The sequence below is a fragment of the Lepidochelys kempii genome, chromosome 1 (genome assembly GCF_965140285.1).
Source record: "Lepidochelys kempii isolate rLepKem1 chromosome 1, rLepKem1.hap1, whole genome shotgun sequence".
NCBI lineage: Eukaryota > Metazoa > Chordata > Testudines > Cheloniidae > Lepidochelys > Lepidochelys kempii.
In genome coordinates this window covers 282,120,251-282,140,396 of record NC_136380.1, presented here as the reverse complement: position 1 = coordinate 282,140,396, position 20,146 = coordinate 282,120,251, and the positions used below count along the sequence as shown (strand labels likewise).

The window sequence follows — 20,146 nt, the reverse complement described above, 5'->3', positions numbered from 1 at the left end:
ACTGAAATTGATCTGCTTTGTGATGCAATATAACCTTTTCATTTATAAAAGTTAGTTTTTAACTGTGCAGGTACAGTAAGTACTAATAATCATACTCAGTACTGTTCATCTTAAGTATACTTTAGAAACATTAAGGGCTTGGTCCAAAGCCCCCTGAAGTCTGAGATCCTTTTCGTTGACTATAGGGGCTTTGGATCATGCCTTAAATAATGCATAGAAACATATTTTCCATATAGTGTAAAGATTTTCAATAATCTTTTGTGAGTATTTCCATAACCTGGTGCTGCCCTTTTCCAGTTGAAAAAAAATAAAAGCACTTTCATCTCAGAATCTACAATGCCAAATGGAATCAGTTATTTTTTCTGGGTTTTGTACTTCAGACTAAAACTATGCTTGGCAAAACAAAGCTTCTCATGTGATGCACTCATCCGATTAGTTCCCCCATGCAGTATAACACACTGATTTCACCATCAATCCCCTAACTCACCAGTAGAGATGTACCTTTATTTATCAGGATACCCTGACTGAATGAATGAGTAGCCATTTGCTGTTATCACAAATATAACATACAGTGGAAAGAACTAAATGTTGCACATTTCAGTGGTTCTGGGAACAACTACAGCTTTATTACTCACAGAACCTCTGCTGGATCAGTGAGATGGACTTTGACTACTCTGTTTTGAGTTGGATACGTTGGGTATGTCTATACTGCAATGTAAGCCCCAGGTTAGTAGAACTCAAGTTAGCGGTCCCTGGGTTTGTTAACCTAGGGCTTGGATATCTACACTTGTTTGTAACCCCAGGTTAGGAATTGTTGAACCCTGGGTTCCAACCTAGGGCTCTAGCATGTATGCTGCAATATGTGAGCCTGAGTTCAATCACCCATATCTCAGACTTCCTAACTCCCTCCCAAAATGTGCCATTCTAGCCTTTTGTTCATAGTGCAGTGTGGGAAGGCATGACGGTCCGCCTAACTTGTCTGTCCAGAGGACAAAGCAAGTTCGCCTGTGGGATTGTGGAATACTTTTGGTGGACTCCTAGAGCATGTGTCCAGTGGGGCCACTGCAAAACAGTAGGCCTTGAACCCTGGTCCTGGCTTGACTCAGGCTGAGACCCTCAACCCCTGTGGTCTCCTGGGACCCTGGATTCGATCACTGGGTTAGTGTGATTTGTGTGTAAATGGAATGGGGGTTAGGCTTGTACCTGAGCTTACATTGCAGTGTAGACATACTGATTGTGTGCTTTACCCTGTGCTATAATGGGCTTTCACTATGTGTGTCATTTTTGCATGCTCACTTTAATTCCGCTGTTGGGTTTATCACATCCACTGTTCATCCTCATGCGTAACAGTTCACCTAACATATGGCAGTAGCCCTGCACAACAAATGCCCATGGTGTATCTTCTTAATGAAGTGATTCATGAGAGACCTTGCTCCTGTCACGGTAGAGGAACTATTGTTTCTGGGGTTTTTTTCTGATTAGAGTAAACATGAGTGTCAGAAACTGAAAACTACATAAGAATCCCTGATCTCACTCCATTGACTCCAGTATGTTCTGCCTTTAAAGTCTTAGGCAAAAATACAAAACAGAAGGAGGAATAAACATGGAGAAGTTCTAACCCTAGGAATGGGTTGGAAACCACGTGGTAGTGGGAAATCTTCTGTCAGTCTGAGCAAAGAGCAGCATCCAAATATAAATGATCTGAAAGTGCAGAATACTCATTGAAATCCTGATATGAATTACAGAAAAACTTTTGGAACCTTGGGTGCGTAAAGTTTGATTCCCAAAGCCACAGTTAGGCAGCTAGATAAATGTGCCCTGAACTTCAGAGGTGATGGATCTCCCCAAGAAGATAATGGCAGCATGAAGCTGCTTTTATCTAGGTGCCTAGATATGCAAGTTGGAGACTATTTTCAGGCACCTAAGGTTTCAAATTTTTGGCCTACCTACATATTGTGATAAATTACATGTTGACCAATACCCATATACCCGAGGGCCTGTTTCAGAGCCCATTGAAGCCAAGGGGAACTTTTCTATTGACTTTGTTGGGTTTTGGATAAGGTTCTGTATGAGCGAATAATCTTTTTAAAACTAATTTTATTGGACATAAATGACATATTCTATTGCACTTGTTCTACTACTGCTCGTTTCTTTATACTCTCTAACTACAAATATATTTCATTTCCAACCAAATGGTTATAAGTCACACTGAATATTGTGCATTTAAAATGTATTGACAGTATCATAGAATCATAGAATATCAGGGTTGGAAGGGACCTCAGGAGGTCATCTAGTCCAACCCCCTGCTCAAAGCAGGAACAATCCCCAACTAAATCATCCCAGCCAGAGCTCTGTCGAGCCTGACCTTAAAAACCTCTAAGGAAGAAGATTCTACCACCTCCCTAGGTAACGCATTCCAGTGTTTCACCACCCTCCTAGTGAAAAGGTTTTTCCTAATATCCAACCTAAACCTCCCCCACTGCAACTTGAGACCATTACTCCTTGTTCTGTCCTCTTCTACCACTGAGAATAGTCTAGAACCATCCTCTTTGGAACCACCTCTCAGGTAGTTGAAAGCAGCTATCAAATCCCCCCTCATTCTTCTCTTCCGCAGACTAAACAATCCCAGTTCCCTCAGCCTCTCCTCATAAATCATGTGTTCCAGATCCCTAATAATTTTTGTTGCCCTTCGCTGGACTCTCTCCAATTTATGCACATCCTTCTTGTAGTGTGGGGCCCAAAACTGGACACAGTACTCCAGATGAGGCCTCACCAATGTCGAATCGAGGGGAACGATCACGTCGGCTATGCTGGCTATGCCCCTACTTATACATCCCAAAATGCCATTGGCCTTCTTGGCAACAAGGGCACACTGTTGACTCATATCCAGCTTCTCGTCCACTGTCACCCCTAGGTCTTTTTCCGCAGAACTCCTGCCTAGCCATTTGGTCCCTAGTCTGTAGTGGTGCATTGGGTTCTTCCGTCCTAAGTGCAGGACCCTGCACTTACCTTTGTTGAACCTCATCAGATTTCTTATGGCCCAATCCTCCAATTTGTCTAGGTCCCTCTGTATCCTATTCCTGCCCTCCAGCATATCTACCACTCCTCCTAGTTTAGTATCATCTGCAAATTTGCTGAGAGTGCAATCCACACCGTCCTCCAGATCATTTATGAAGATATTGAACAAAACCGGCCCCAGGACCAACCCTTGGGGCACTCCACTTGATACCGGCTGCCAACTAGACATGGAGCCATTGATCACTACCCGTTGAGCCCGACAATCTAGCCAGCTTTCTATCCACCTTAGAGTCCATTCATCCAAGCCATACTTCTTTAATTTGCTGACAAGAATACTGTGGGAGACCATGTCAAAAGCTTTGCTAAAGTCAAGAAACAATACATCCACTGCTTTCCCTTCATCCACAGAACCAGTAATCTCATCATAGAAGGCGATTAGATTAGTCAGGCATGACCTTCCCTTGGTGAATCCATGCTGACTGTTCCTGATCACTTTCCTCTTGTGTAAGTGCTTCAGGATTGATTCCTTGAGGATCTGCTCCATGATTTTTCCGAGGACTGAGATGAGACTGACTGGCCTGTAGTTCCCAGGATCCTCCTCCTTCCCTTTTTTAAAGATTGGCACTACATTAGCCTTTTCCCAGTCATCTCGGACTTCCCCCATTCGCCATGAGTTTTCAAAGATAATGGCCAATGGCTCTGCAATCACAGCCGCCAATTCCTTTAGCACTTTTGGATGCAACGTGTCTGGCCCCATGGACTTGTGCACGTCCAGCTTTTCTAAATAGTCCCTAACCACTTCTTTCTTCACAGAGGGCTGGCCACCTACTCCCCATGCTGTGATGCCCAGCGCATTTCAATTAAGTACAATACATTTACATTAATTTATGTGAGCTTCATCCTATCAATTAAGTCAGTTCAAATGCAATTGGCTTTTAATTGCACTAAAGGCATCAATATTCCACAGTTTTATTGTAGCACAAGCTTGAAAATATATTTTTGGCTCTTTCAGTTATTGTTAATAATAGAACAATGCGTTTTGGCAAGCAAATATCACTTGTATTGATTTTATTTCCAACTGTAATCCTCTATAAACATTTGTTTTTAAACTTCTTACACTGGCTGGGGACTTAATAATTTGACTGTGAGTTTTCTCTTGCCTCATGACCCTGTCCTTGGCAGGTGGACTATCACCTTCCTAAGACACTGACAAAAAATGTTCTGGAATAGTATGGCCAAAGGATGTAGGACTAATATCTGTGCCTTTGCTCTGAGCAGTTTTTATTGGCCTTTTTCCTGGTACACTGCATAGAGTTGCATATGTGGGTTTTGAGAATGGTACCATATATAGCCTATGGTGGTGAGGGTGGCAAGCAGCTAACCTTCTCAGAGTATGGCATTTCTTACAGCTAGACTGACTCACAAAGCAGCTTTAGTAACTACATTCAGTAATAAAAGTGTCATAGAGAGGAGAGAGAATTAACTACAAAGGGTGATGACAAATTTTAACTAATCTTGTTACATATCTTTTTCTCAGCAGGTTCACAGACGGGATGTAACCTTATTTAAAATGGAAACTTGTGATGGAAGATAACGGTTGGAACTAAAGTATTGGGTGAATGTTTCTTTTTTAACGGGTGACCTTTTAAAAACGATATGCTGGTTCGGAAGGTACGAGGAGTAAATTGCAAAGTTTATTTTCTCTACTCGATCGATGGATTTTTTTAATCATTCCTTGGAATCAGTGAAGTTCAGAGAAGGCATGTGATGGAAAAAGCAGCAGGTCTGTGTGTTTGTAGTTCCCACATTTTGGATTAGTTTGCTGTCTTGCTGAACTGATTCCGTTTTGACGGGCAGGGCATGAATGGGATGGATTTATCTTCAGAAATGAACAGACATGGAAGGAATCCAATAAGTCACAAGCTAGAAGATCAGAAGAAGGTAAGATTATTGTTGATGCTAATTAGTTATCTTTGAACTGCTTATGCATTCTTAATGTGATTTCAGTAAGCTGGAAACTAAAATGCTTTACAAGATATATTAATCTGCCTTTATTATTGCTGTACAGCCGACTGTTGTTATGAATCTGAATTTCATTATTACATGATCATTTTGCTACTAAACTCTCCTGAATTTGTTTAGCAAATTAGTTGACAAAACTTTTACTTTGCTGTCAATGCTGACTTCATGCCAAAGTCCGGCTGATCTGGAATATGTGTTTAACTTTGTGCTGACCTTGTCTAAGTGCTTTATCCCTTACAGTGAGAGCATCCCAATAGTAATTCTGAACAGTTCTGTTATCAAACTTGTCATTAATTTTGGTTCACGTTTCTGGACTACCTTATGTAGTTTAATTAAATAAAATGACTTTATGTGACATCAAGCATCCTTTTGGCTGATATCGATCCTTCACTATGATAGATCTGACTTTTTTTGTGATCCCAAGAGGATAGGTCGCTCTTGGAGGCACACCTTCCAAATCCATTTCTGTTGCTTCCTTAGGATATGTTCTTAAAACGTTTGAGTGTTCATTGCACAGGCTGGAGTTGGACATTCTTCAGCCTGCCCCATTTTGCCTCAGTCCTGTAGTGGGGCTAGTACAGTGCTATTTATGTCTTGGGCTTCTCTTGAACACAGACTGGTAAATGTTTAAAACCGTGTGATGGTTTTTTGCTCAGGGACTAGGATGAGTCCATCAAACACGGTTTCACTTGTGATCTAAGCCAGAATATAAATTGAGTAGACTAGCTAGTACCTGAACCTCCTGTGGCACCTGCCCGTAAATAAAACTGGAGCAAATGATGCCTACTGGGTTTTATGGGTTCCTTAGCATATGCACCTGTTCAGCATGTGCACCCTCCCCCCTGAAATAATAATGTAAAAAAGAAATTGGGAATTTCCTCCTTCCCCCCACTAGAATGAAAAAAAAAACATGCGAGGCCCTGAGCTCTGTAGGTCTGAGTTCAAAGAACTTGCAACCAGTTCTGAGAGTCACTGCACTGAGCAGTAACATTTCATTGCTTCCAAATCACTTTTAAGATTCCAGTGGAAGACTGGTATGTTTCATACTGAAAAGTGGATTATTATACAGGTTTGTCAATAAGAGCCACTAAAACTTGGGAAGTTAAATAGAAGTAAAAGTCATTGGCCAAGTAATTAATTTTGAACTTGAATTGAAAGCTACAACTCAGTGGACTTTACTGACAGCCTAAATGCAACTCATATACTTTAAGGTCAGAAGGGACCATTATGATCATCTAGTCTGACCTCCTGCACAGCTCAGACAACTGTTGCAAGTCCAGTCAGAACTCAATACTTGGAGCATCCCTGGAGTCTATGTGTGTGTGTCTCTCTGTTGTTAAACTAGGCCATTCACAGCTGTTAGTCTTCTGAAAGTATTGAGAATTGCTGGAAATATAACAGGATAACACGTATGACAAAACGTTGTCAAACTATTGGTACTGAGAACATTCATTGAGCCTTTGAGCTCCTTTTTGTGTAACAGAAAATACTCAAAGATATGATGTGGCATAATTGACTTAGCTTGAGACGTCTTTCCAATCCCAATTCCCATTTGTCTACTACACAAAAGAAAAAGATGAGCAATATTAGTATTAATCAAAACACAAGTATTGCTTTCTGAATATTATCCAATTCTGAGTGGAATGTGCTTCAGTCTGGTATTTTAAACAAATCTCTCCGGTTCCCTCCTTTCCTCTCTTTCTGAAAGTGAAATATTGCTCCTTCTGGCCTAGCAGTGGTGCTGAACCTATTATGCAGCAGATCTAGGTTCGGGGGAGACTCATGTTTCCTAGAAAGATGGAGATTGTTTCAAAGGTGGTCTGTTGTACTTGGGGTCAATTTCTTTTCTTTAAATAAGTTTGAGGATTCTTTATCCAGCACTAGAAGAACTAACTAAGCAAGAACTGGAGAACACTGTTTTATAGCTTCTAAAATCATTGTGTCCTGTGATCTAGATATTTAGGAATTAATAAAAAGCAACAAGAATTTCTGAAATACATTTTTATTGCTAATGGGCATCTTTAATCTTTCTGTGAGAAGCTATTGTTATCTGGTTCATTAACGAATAGACCGGTATGATTTTAAAAGGGTTTGTATGTTAATCATCCAAGACTTTTCAAGGCCTGGTTTGTAGTGTGTACAAATGTGAAGTGCAGGCATAAGCAGCGTGGTTATTTATTCACATTGTAGCTGGTTGAAAGCTAACACAGAAATAAATTTGGCAGCATTGTGCCCTGCTTTTATAGAAGATCGCACTTCCTTTGGCAGACTGCCTGACTCAACTTAGTACCTCCAGCGCTCTGGTGAAACATACTGCCTTACCTGGATTGGGCCAGGCAGAACCAAACTGAAGTTCTTGCATAACCCATATTCTCATAGGTAAACAGAAAACTCAGTGCTCTGGGGAGGTTTAGTTGTAGCATCACAACTTCCAGTGGCCACTCTACTACCTAGTACATGGCAACATTGTTTTCGTGATGGACAGTTGAGCATGAGCATAGGGAATCCTAAAACAAGACAAATGATAAAAGCTCATTTTTGTAGTAGGTACTCGTGACTTTTTAGTTACATGTACATTGGTGCCCATTAAAAAGGTAACATTTACCAACAGATACTACCAGATGGTATGTGATATCTGCCCAAATTGCACATTTTTGGGCTGAGGGGGTTAATTCTACATATAAGATAAAATAGAGGTCCATTACCTCACTGTGTGGTAACCTAGAAAATGTCCTATCTGTCTCAATAGGTACTTATGTAGCCTTCATTACTGATAGGTGTAAGTACTGCATGCTTATATGACACTCATACTGTGCAGATTTGCATTCCATTGTATGTGACCTGAATTTTATATCTGTACATACATGTCCCATGGCTGAACACCTGTGCAGTCCAGGAGTCATTGGGTAAATCCCATGATAAAATGATAATTCTAATGATTTCCATTACATCTAAAGAACTGGCAAGTGTCACACAGAACCTGCATTTGCCCCTCTCCTCACATTCTCTCAACCCTGCAGAATTTTTGCACATAGCCAGGCTCCAGGAATGAGCAGGAGTTTTTCTGAAGCTACTCCTTTCACCCACGGGGGCTCAGTGGTGCTGGGTGCCAGAACTGACAGCAGGGAGACTGTGTCTTCAGAGATCTCAGTGCTCTCACCTATTGGCCACAGCAAGAAGGAGGAAGCTACCTGACTTTATTGCTGGGGTGGCAGGACCAGAGGGGAACAGGCTGGAAGAGTTTAATTTATAGATATCAAGGTCAGAAGGGATTGTTGGGATCGTCTATTTTGACCTTCTGTAGAACAGGGGCCATAGAACTTCCCTGAATTAATTCCTGTTTGAACTAATGGGCTGGGACAAAAGTATCAGAATGAGGGTAAAGGAGAAAGGGCTGTTGCAGGATCTCATACCACCTCCGTGATCATCAGGATCTTCTGGCCCTTCCGCCACCTTCGAAAAATGCTCCCAGGGTCCCTCACCCCAGGCTGTCCCTCTGGTTCATATTAGTTCTCCAAACTCCTCAGTCGTCCCTCCAACCCTGTGCTTCTGTGAGGTACCATTCCCAGGGCTCTGGGGCACCCTGACAGGGAAATAAGTGCCCATTTCGTACTGGAAATAAATGTCACTTGTGCAGCTACCTGCCCACAAAGCTTTAAGACTAAACTCTTAAGATCTTCATCTATTTTTTGTTTGCATTGCGTACTGTAATTGCTGCATTTCTTATGTTATCTAATCATACAATTCAATGACACATATCTGAATAGCTAGGGGTTCTCTTACAGAGTTCAATATGATACACACGTTTGAGTTTAATATACCCTGAAGTGTACAGGGAACATGAGGATATCAGCTTGAATAACTGGCTCCTGCAGTTTGCCATATTTGACTATGTTAAACAACAGTGAAGGCTACTTCAGCTGTATTTCATTATTCAGTATTGTACCTTTTGTTTTATAAATCCACTGAAAATCAGTGATCTGCTCTTCATATGCATAATTTACAGTCAACAAGCACAAATATATATAATCTATTTTACTTGCTTGCAAAAGAACGTCCGGTATTCCCCAATTAACGTAGCTATTTTTTTGCAAGTCTTGCTGAAGACATTCCTTTGATGGACTACCCAGGTTCCTTGGTATCTTCAAAAAACACCTGCTAGCCTGAGGCAGACAAAGGAAAGCATTTGAATGATTGCTGCAGCTGTGGCCTTGTCAAAGTAGGAGACCACATGCACGTAAGGGTGCATGTGTATATGTGCATACGTGCAGGTGTGAGGCAATGCTCAGGCAAATAATAAAACTGCAATATCTTCAAGCATCGCTTATGCAGGTGACCTTGTGTAAGCTTGTAAAAATGCTTTCAGAAAGATGGAAAAGGTATAAAAGGCATCCCAGAAACAACACTGCTTCATCGCTCAACAAAGTTTTGGCATGTCTGTTTTGTTGTCCTAGTGATTTACTGCTCTCTCTTTAATGTTACCTAAAGATGGGGGCAGAGGGGAGGAGGGAAGAGAAAGAGAAAAATAGGTTCTCTCTGATATCTACATTCAGTATACCTGACACATTTTCTTCCTTTAACAATAAGTGTTTTGGGAGTATATTTGTTCATTGAGGTCTTGGTCTATTAAAATATTTCTTGTTTGTATTTAAAATCACTCCGTTTTAATGGAATGCTATAGTAATGGTCTTTCTGCACTCTCAGTATTAGGATTTGCTACATCAGTGTGCTTACATCATAGGTAAGGACATAGGCCCAGATTTTTAGAAGTATTTAGGCATTGCTCCGCTCCACTTTGCAACGTCTAGTCTCACTTTCAAAAGTGACCAAGGCATGTAGGAACCTAAGTAATTGACTTTCAATGGTACGTAGGCTCTGACGTCACTTTTGACAATGAGGCTTAAGCTCTCAAGTAGTTAGGCATTGCAGTGCTGAGCGGAGCAATGCCTAATACCATTACAAATCTGGGCCGTAACATAGTCTGATTCTGCAATCTTGACACACCTCAAGCTCCTACTGTACAAAAAAAGTATAAATGTCTAAGTGAATCCTAAATTAGCAAATATTTTTCTTGGTATTCTCTATTAACCTCCCTAGACCAAAATTTGAACAAGTTGGAAAGCTAAGAATCCATAATTTGTAAACCTTGGTATTATATTAGCATATAAATAATTTGACCTATGTTCCTGATATAATTTATATTATCAGGAAACATTAATTTTTGAGAACTTTGAGATTTTAAGGGCCTGATCCAAAGTCCACTGAAATCAATGGTCTTCACTGGTTTTGGATCCTGCCCTAAAGCTTTGTCTGAGCATTTTACGGAGATTGTATTTACTTTCAGTTCAAAAAGTGCTGGGTCCTGCAATCCTTATATAGGCAAAAGGACTGCTGATGTCAATGGAGTTTTTCTTGGCTACAAAGACTCCAGAATTAGGCAAACAAATAAAAAAGTAACAGTAGCAAGTCCAGCACACCCAAAAATTAATTTAGTGTTTTTTAAAATTACCTAGTTGAATAAAATACTAACCATAACAATGGGAGTTGTAACATGAAAATTCAATTTTTTTCCATCATCAACAAAGCCAGTTCATGGGTATCTTGGACATGCAAGTGACATGAATGTGTGCATGCCAGCAAAATGTACTGTTCGTCTAGCCTTGCTGTTTTCCTTCTTGTAAGGAGGAGGATTTTCAATTTTATAAGAGTGCTGTTCTGTCTCCTGCCTACTTACTAAAATGGAGCAGATGGGGAATAGTGGAAGGTGTGTTTACTAGCATTTCAATTTTCCCATTTAACTCTCTTTCCTAGATTTGGTTTTGGAAGGGTCACATAGCTGAACAGGGATCTGAATAATGTTGCAGATCTCCTCTTGGAAGGCCCCTCTCCCATCCACCCAAACATATCTTGTCTCTTCCCAAGTTCTCCTGTACTGCGCTGGGCCCCACCTTGCCTCACCACATCCGTATGTCTCTCAGGGAACACTTTAGAAAATGAAGGACTGAAAACCTAGTTAGGAATTGTAGAGCCCCAAAATCACATTCACTACTACCATGTAAAAAGAAAAGGAGTACTAGTGGCACCTTAGAGACTAACCAGTTTATTTGAGCATAAGCTTTTGTGAGCTATAGCTCACTTCATCAGTGAGCTGCAGCTCATGAAAGCTTATGCTCAAATAAATTGGTTAGTCTCTAAGGTGCCACAAGTACTCCTTTTCTTTTTGTGAATACGGACTAACACAGCTGCTACTCTGAAAACTACTACCATGTGTCTCTCAAAAAACTGAGAAGACTCCTGTCCATTGATTTTTACAACAAGCAGTGTGTTTGTCCCTGTTTTTGTCATTGTTGTGAACTGGGCACCCAAAGGCAAAGCCACCCAGCTGAGCAGGTAAAATTGACTGCAGGATGACTGAGTTTATTAGCCTGTATTATTTATTAGCCTGTATTAGCGTTTGCACAACATGCCTCAAATGGCATGTGACCAGGATTCATCACTGAATTTGGTCCGCTGGTTGGATCATTAGCTTTCCCGGCCCGGGCCAGGTACTGATAGGGAGCATGACATGAACGCTGATCCTGAGGGCATTTGTGTTTCAAGAACCATCTCATAGCAGGCCTGCCATGTGTTGCCACCCTCCCCTTTCCTTCCCCCTTTCCTCCACAATGCCTCCCTGTGAGCCATGTTCCCCAGCACAAGTCTCTTGATCCCCTTCTACCCATCTGCCAAAACCCTCCTGGGCAGACTCCCTGGCTCCCCCCTGAAATCATTCCATGTGCTGCTCTGCTATAAATTCTCCCAATTGTAAAATCCATTTACTCTATGTTAAATGTGCAGTATTTAACACACTCTATTATACAATGGGAAAACAGATTTTAATAATTCAACAAATAACCTTTTCCCTTCCCTTATTACTATTTTAGGACCATGCTAATAAATATGTAAGCATTTGTGTTTAATAAGTATTTGTTCTGTTCATTGCTTTTTTGATTTTCTGTAGCAGGCTCTTAATTAGAAATGTTTTGACCCGAGCTGAACATAAATTATTGGTACTTTCCTTTAAAAAAAATTGCCTGGCTTTGTTTTGTTTTGTTTTTCATCCTTATACATTAGTCCTATAACTGGCTGCTTTTCTTTCAGCCCGATGTTATCCTTTAAGCTCTTGCTGCTAATGCGTGCTTGATACAGAATAAAACTCATTACGGAATACAAAGTAGAAGTTACACCAGAATGTCGTCTCTGTCTGGTCGAAGGGACTCAGCTGCTTAGCAGTTGTTTGTGTTGGCAGATTTTTGTGTAATCAAATAGCTGAGATGAACACTGCTTTGTATGTACACATACTATATTATTTCCTGACATGCACTGGAGAGGGGGTTGGAGGAGAGAGAAGGGTTTGTGATTTGTTTTGTTCTGATTGCCTTTTTTGTTTTCAATGCCTTTCCAGCAAAATGTAGGTTGTAAACACTGGAGTAATATAATGATTATTGATTAATTATATAACACAATGGTACTTTGCTCAGCAATAAAAAGTGACAGATTCATGTCTCCCTGAATTTAGAATCTAAATGAAACTTACAAGAATGTAAACTTTTGCACTAGATATTATGGGGCCGTGTTTATTCTCCTTTACTTAAGGTGATTACTACTTGTATCCCAGTAAGGGCCAAAGATCCCAGTCAGGATTGAGGCCCCATTGTGGTGGGCTCTGTAAACAGAGTAAATGCCTCAAAGAATTTACAATCTAATTTGAAACAAGGCACAGCCAGAAGAAGTAGGAGGGGGCATGAAAATAGTGACAATAAGACCATATGGTTACGTAGCTTTACTATTAGGCAACTTGATGGTTTCCAATAATTTCTAACATTTTTGTTTGTCAAAAATAAAAAGATTGTAACCAGCCTTCCATTATAAATTCTATTTTTCATCCCTCGCTATCTACTTTGACAAAGAAAATTCTCATTCTTAGCCTTGGGACAAAGGAGAAGTATTTTGATTTTGGTGGCAGTAAATTGCTGAGCAAATAGGCTAAGACATTAGGCTTTTCTGCTGCTGCTGTTCACTAGTAAGGTTTGAGTAACCAGCCTGTATACATTGGCTGCTATTAAGTGGTCAGTGCTTGCCAGCCATGACTGTCATTATTTCCTAATCCAAGTGAATGTGAATGATAATTATTTAGCTGCTTCTCTCTTAAAATTGCTGCCTTTCAGCATTTTGGTCAGTGGGAGCAACTTATGCTGGAGGCAGTGTGGTTTAGTGGATAGAGCACTGGATTGGGAACCAAAAGAACTGGGGTCCAGTCTCAGTTCACTCATAGACCTGCTGTGTGTGACCTTGGGAAAGCCCTGGTATCCGGATAGGTAGGTCTACACAGTAACAAGACACCCACTGCTGGCCTGTGCCAGCCAACTTGGGTTCACAGGGCTGGGGCTTTTTCATTGCTGTGTAGACTTCTGGGCTCAGGGCTAGAACCCAAGCTCCAGCCCTTAGTGTCTAGAAGCTGTGTGCAGACACACCCTCATGTGTCTCTGTTTCCCTTCCTACCTTTTGCTTTGTAAAGGTTTGGACTCCCCCAGTGGCACCTCCTGCTGGTAGTTCTTGGGAATTAGCTCAATTTCCAGCCCAGAGCACCCTCCGCAGGCCAGTGATCTGCCTTACCACTAGTCCCCGGTCCCTCCCACTGCCCTTGCCTTGGGTGCTGCCCCCCTGGCAGTACCCCCATTCCCTGGGTCTCCCCACCCCAGGGCACCCTCACCCACTATCCCCACATCACCTCAGTCGTGGCTACTGCCAGTCACCGTATAGCCCCCGTGCCCTGGGGCAGACTGCAGTGTAAAAGCCAATAATCACAGGCAACATGGGGTTTGGACTAGCTGCCTTTACCCACCCTCAGGCTGCCCTCTGCAACCCCAATACCTATATGGGCCTGGGAAGTTGCTGGCCAAGGGCTTCCCAGCTCCTGAGGCCTTTCCCCAGCCTTGCCTCACTCTAGGTCCCCAGGTGAATTCCCCTGCAGCCAAGCCTGTGTCTCTCTCTAGCCAGAGAGAAAAGGAGTACTTGTGGCACCTTAGAGACTAACCAATTTATTTGAGCATGAGCTTTCGTGAGCTACAGCTCACTTCATCGGATGCATACCGTGGAAACTAATGTCTTCTGCAGTTTCCACGGTATGCATCCGATGAAGTGAGCTGTAGCTCACGAAAGCTCATGCTCAAATAAATTGGTTAGTCTCTAAGGTGCCACAACTACTCCTTTTCTTTTTGCAAATACAGACTAACACAGCTGTTACTCTGAAACTAGCCAGAGAGACTCTGTCTGACCTTCTGGCTCCCAGCCTTTATAAGGGCCAGCTGGGCCCTGATTGGGGCGTGGGCCAGATGCGGCTACTTCCCCAATCAGCCCAGCTTCTAGCCCACAGCCATTACCAAGGGCTGGCTTTTCAGCTCTTCAGGGCAAGAGTGGGTAACCATTCTGCTACATGCCTGCATAGACTGTTAGCCCTTCAGGGTGATTGTAACATGGTGACCAGCCCCTTTATGGGCCAGGGGACGTGGGTCCAGCCAGTCCTGTTTGATCATCAGACCCAGCTGGGAAGAGGTTAGGTGTTTTCTACAAAGGGCTGAGAGAGCTCAGTTGGAGGGGAGTTGCAGGAAGGAGGTTAGCTACCTGGAGCAATGGGGAGAGATGCAACTGGAAAAGCATCTGGATCCCTGCAACCTGCTTTGGTTGTGAGTTTTGTGTTTGATGAATAAAACTGTGCAGCGAAGGAAGGTTTTAGAAGACATGAGGCATTGTGTAAGTCCTTCCTGAGCTGAAGAGAGACCAGTGGCATACAGCGAGAGTCTCTCTTACTTTCCATTTATACCGCATCTAGTACAATGTGGGATCTTGGCTGGGACTTCTAGGTATTACTGTCATCTTATTATTAATCATCACAACCTTATGACATAGTTGTAACATTTCATGATCCCACATCATGACATTACAACAATAGTACATGGGTCCCAAAAGATATTCCAGGACTTTTTAGTGTGAGATTCCCCTTTTGAAGTGTGGTCAATCCTCATATTAGCAGATTAGGGGTTGACAGTACTGTCTGAGTGATTTTTCTAAGCCTTAAATATTGCGCTTGTTTTTGTAATCAAATTAGCTTCGGTCAAAGTGTAATCCGCTGTTTCCCTTCCCAGAAATTCCAAACTTCCTAGGAACCAGTCAGATTCTCCTCTGTGTTGCAAGTTGGGTTCAACACGTCCATGATTACAAACCTATAGCTAGAATTACCTCTCAAACTTGTTAAAAATGAATAAACCAGATCTTCCGCTCCCTTGCAGCCTCTGACAGAACAAATAAGCCTCAAACATAAAAAATTGAGAGAGGAGTTTTAATACGCAGATAGACTGGAGCAGAGACAAGGTGGGTGAGATAATATCTTTTATTAGATTAAGAAAAACTCCTATTGGTCCAATAAAAGATATTACCTCACCCCTCTTGTGTCTCTAATATCCTGGGACCAACATGGCTACAACAACACTGCATAGATTGGAGCACTTTATTTGTTCAGCTTTTTTGCTTGGTGCTAGTTGTCCTGCCATGTTTTACATTCTGCTCCAAGTGCTGAGAAGGTCTTGCTGAGTTTGGAATAACAGGGACACTTTTTCTCAACCGCTCTATATGTTTGATGGCTGCTTTACTAATCCATTGTGTTATGTTGTCTTGAAAGATTTGAATTGGATTGTAAAGTCTTTGGGGCAGGGACTGTGTCCTCCAGGGAAATTGCTTAGTGCAACTTGGCCCCAAAGCTGATTGAGGTCTCTGGGAGGTTCTGCAATACAGATTTAACATAATTTCTTCTACTTTATTTGTATGTCTGTCAGGTGGAGTTCCCAAGCTATCCTGCTCCTGTGATTCACAAGCACACTGACTCTTCAAGAGCTCTCACCAAATTTCAATGAGATGCCTCTTTCCTGCTGCTGTAGCCGAATCCAGTGACGAATTAGAGCAGCTAGTGACTATACTAAAATTTGTGTATTTGTGAGAGGGAAATAAAGGAACTTTTTAATACTCTGCATGCCCTAGCAAGTCATCGCGTATGGGTTGAATGCATGCTTACAAAGAAGTTTTAAATTATATCCACAGCTGCTTATATAAACTCATTCTTCCTTATTACATATTATATATATATAAGCATACCTATTCTTAAGCAATTTGACAGAAACTGAGTAAAACCAAACCTGTTTAGTATTTGACTGCTACATAGGCTACCAAGTGGTATTATTAGTTGAGCCCTTTACTACATATTATTATTTTTATTTTATTACTTTATTTATTGTTAATATCACAGTAGTGCTAGACACACCCACTGAAATTGGCAGCCCGTTGTGCTAGGCATTGTACGAACACATGGTAAGACACAACTCCTGCCCTAAAGAGCTTACTGTCTAAATAGAGAGAACAGAAATGTGTAGATGAAAGGAAGTGTTATCTCCATTTTACAAATGAGGAACTGAGGCACAAATAGATCTGAATCCTAATCCTGCCTGTTTCAGTTCAGTGAGATTGCTCACATTTGTAAAATTAAACATTTGCAGGATCAGGTGTTGTCAGGTGTTGCTAGAGTTTATAGCAGAGGCAGAACTTGAACCTATGTCTTTTGCAACCCAAGCCAGTGCCTTAACAACAGAACCATACTTCCCCTCTGTATTGTGCCTTATGATTGCAAATTCTAGTAGTACAGTCATGCTGTATTTGTACATAAGGGCACTGTTGAGATATTTAATAATTTCCAAAAGTAATGTTTGGTTACCAATATCCTTTTTTCTCCAGTGCCAAAGTGCAAAGGAGTGTCTAAAGGGCAGAGAAGCATTTAGGGAAGGTTTGCATTTTATCATCCACTCTGAACATCCTTCCCTTTCTCAGTTTCTGTTACAACTAAACATATAAATATTCATTTTGATCAGTAATTAGGTGTATAAATATCTGGTGTATTGTTGTATACCTACTGTATATAAATAGAGCAATGTTTGGTTGCTTAAGGGGAAGAAAAAGTAGACATAACTACTAATTTTTTTAACCGACACTTCAGTGTTGTTGTATTTCCAGTACATGAAAACAACATTTATTTAAAATTGAAGGATACTTTGTTTTTGTTAAATTGGAATGACAAAAAGTATTAGTTTATCATAGAATCATGGTTAAATCTGGTATAATTCTGTTTTAGTAGAGAGGGAGACACTACCTGGTACATCAGTCTTCTTTTCAATACGTTTTTAATATTACATTCCTTCATGTCATCTTCATCTGTCAGCATCATATATTGCTATTCCCTTCAACTGAATTTCTTGCCAGAGTGACATAATACAGCTCTAGCCCTTAGGCTTTGCGACTCAGAGGAAAAGCATCCTAGCTTCCAGACTTTTTTTTTTAAATCTGAAGGTATGCAGCAGGCCAGTTGCTCTTCCAGTCTAATGTTCATCATTCATGAAGGAAAAAATAAACCTTTGAATTGAATGTGCATTTACAATTTGGCTCATCGACGTTCTTTTCTGCCTGCCAGTTCGTGGTTTGCTTCTCCTTTCCTTCTCCATTGCTTTCCCCCTTCACTGTCAGCCTCATTCTCCCTGCTGGCAATACTCCTACCAAGCTCTTCCTACACTCTTGCCTTGCTCTTTTTTGCTTTCACTCCCTCATGTACTTTCTCCTCTTCCTTCCTTTTCCCTACTCCCTTGCTTGTGTTAACTCCCCCTTCTATCATTCCCACTCTCATTCCCTTGCTACCCCTTTTTATGTAGAATGTAGTCACAATGAGGCAGGCCAATAAGCACGTTGATCTTTTATTTAAATGTTATATCCCTTCCCCCCATCTTTCATCTGTTTCTGTGACATGTCAGTTCCTCAGAACAACATTTGTGTCTTCCTGTGTTTGTACAGCATCTAGCACAATGAGACCTGGACCTTAACTAGGGCCTTTGGGTAATACAAATGACAACAATAGTAGCAACAATAAATGAAAATATGAAATATTCCTTTTGCTGTATGTCTCAAAAAATGAATTTTTAAAGAAGTATGAAATCTACATTTCTTAGGCTTTGCTGATATGAAATCTCGTTTTTGTGATCTGATTTCCATCCACGGATGTTTATTGTGACTAATTCGCCATCCTTGTCTGTAATCAAGGTGGCAGTTGCACTTCTCACACATGCTTTTTCTTTTTGTCTTATCTCATTTGCTGTTATATTCTATTTTAATTTAATCAACCAGGATTTGAGCACAACATAATTCATCCACGGAGAGGAAGGGAAAAGGCTGCCTCTCTCTGCTGCATGTGGTGGCAAAGTCTCCACAGACAGCACAGAAGGGATCTCTGATGTATATGGAGAGAGACCCCTTGAAAGGGGCTGCTTTCAGCAAAATCAAGCATTTAGGCTTGGTCCCCCCTCTCCACGCCCAAAGGTCTCTTCCCCTGACTTGAAAAAGAACTCTGTGTGGCTCGAAAGCATCTCTCTCTCACCAACAGGTGAGTGTCTCTCTCTCTCACCAATAAAAGATATTACCTCACCCACCTCGTTTCTCTACTTGTGGTAATGACATTTGTTGCGTCAGTTCTGTGAGCGAGAGCACAGTAATACTCATGCCCACAAGTAAAGAAATCTAAGGGCAGCTGCCAACGCTCTGTTTTAATGAAAGATTTTTAAAGCATATGCCCACAATTTGCAGCTTGGAATGGATGAATTCCAGCAGGGTGTGTGAAAAAGGTCACATGGCTCTGTATGTACTGGTTGGCATCAGAAAAGAGAACAAGAGGAGACTGTAATACATAAACACATAGTGGTTCCCCGTTATGACTCTGAGAGCTCTAATAAGCTTCAACAAAGAACCAACAAATGCTACATCTTTGACACTGCAGTTGCCACCACTGAAAAGGAACATTTACCCACAGTTACCACAAAGTAGAATGTGAGGTGCTAGTGTTATTTCCCAATACTTTCCCTACCCTTGTGGTAACAATGGGAAAATATTGACTTTTTAATGGTAGGCACTTTTTCTGGACCCACTGCTTATATGCATCTCATTGTAAACTTCAGCTGAGGCACATTAATGTTAAGGCCTAAGCACCTTGATTTTGTTGACTCTTGTGTTACGTTTAGATCATAAGTTCTTTGGGACAGGACGCTTGTCTGTCTTTTGTGAAGCACCTTGCGCACTTTTGTGGTTTATAAAATAATTAATAATAATGCATATGTATGCATTGTTATACTGGAGTCATTAGTACATTGTTTTCAAGAAGAAAGATATTAAATCATGGGACAGGAAGTGAGAGTTCTATTCCCACTCCTACCAACTTCTGTGTGACCTTAGGCAAGTGACTTAAACTCTGTTTTCTCCATCTATAAAACTAAGGAATTTGCGACTCTTAATTAATATTCACAAAAAGCTTTGAGATACGCAGATGAAGGCCCAATATATTTGCAAAGTATTTTAAAAATACATTATTTATTTATTTTTATTAATCATAATAATACATACTACCTTTTTATTTTATTATTCATTTTATTGTTGTGTTCTGGTAGTACCTAGAAGCCCTGCTCATGGACCAGGATCCCACTGTGCTAGGCATCTGTACAAAAGCATAACAAATAGATAGTCCCTGGCCCACCATTAGATGGTCTAGTCTGGTCTTTTTGTCTCTGACAGTGGAATATTCCAAATTGTTCCGTAGAAGATGACCCCTTCCTTGCTATAAAAACAAAGGTCAATTGTGTAGTGTTGTGCTATGTGAGGGAGTTGGGGAAATTATTCATCTTAAAATAAGGGACGGTTTACAGATTAAGCTCCCTCCCCAACTACCTCGACCAAGAAGGAGCATATACCTTGAATCATGCTAGTTGTTATCCCTTGTAACTTTTTGTTTAATTTCCTAGTTAGTTTCTTGGATCCTGTTTATTAAATAAAAATATCAAACCAAAAATCAAGAATTCCAGTCACAGTTGGGACAAATCACAAATACAACAAGAAAAATCCGAACTCTCCCTAGCCCAGACTCTTTATCCGGAGAACTAGCGGATCAATTTGATATGGATCCCCATGCCGATTGCCATTTTGCCAAGCTCAT

At 41.0% G+C, this 20,146-nt stretch overlaps 1 protein-coding gene across 3 annotated transcripts in view; it reads left to right on the top strand.

Annotated features, from left to right (window-relative positions):
• The window catches only part of NAV3 (neuron navigator 3), an 846,806-nt gene that overhangs the window by 215,932 nt on the left and 610,728 nt on the right, over positions 1–20,146 (top strand). For 2 of the 3 annotated variants that reach the window (XM_078851120.1, XM_078851119.1), the window contains one exon: positions 4,556–4,959. In XM_078851120.1, coding sequence (XP_078707246.1) covers positions 4,879–4,959 — 81 coding nt within the window. In that variant the 5' untranslated portion in view covers positions 4,556–4,878. The remainder of the gene's footprint in view (positions 1–4,555; positions 4,960–20,146) is intronic. The other variant, XM_078851121.1, reaches the window with a different exon arrangement.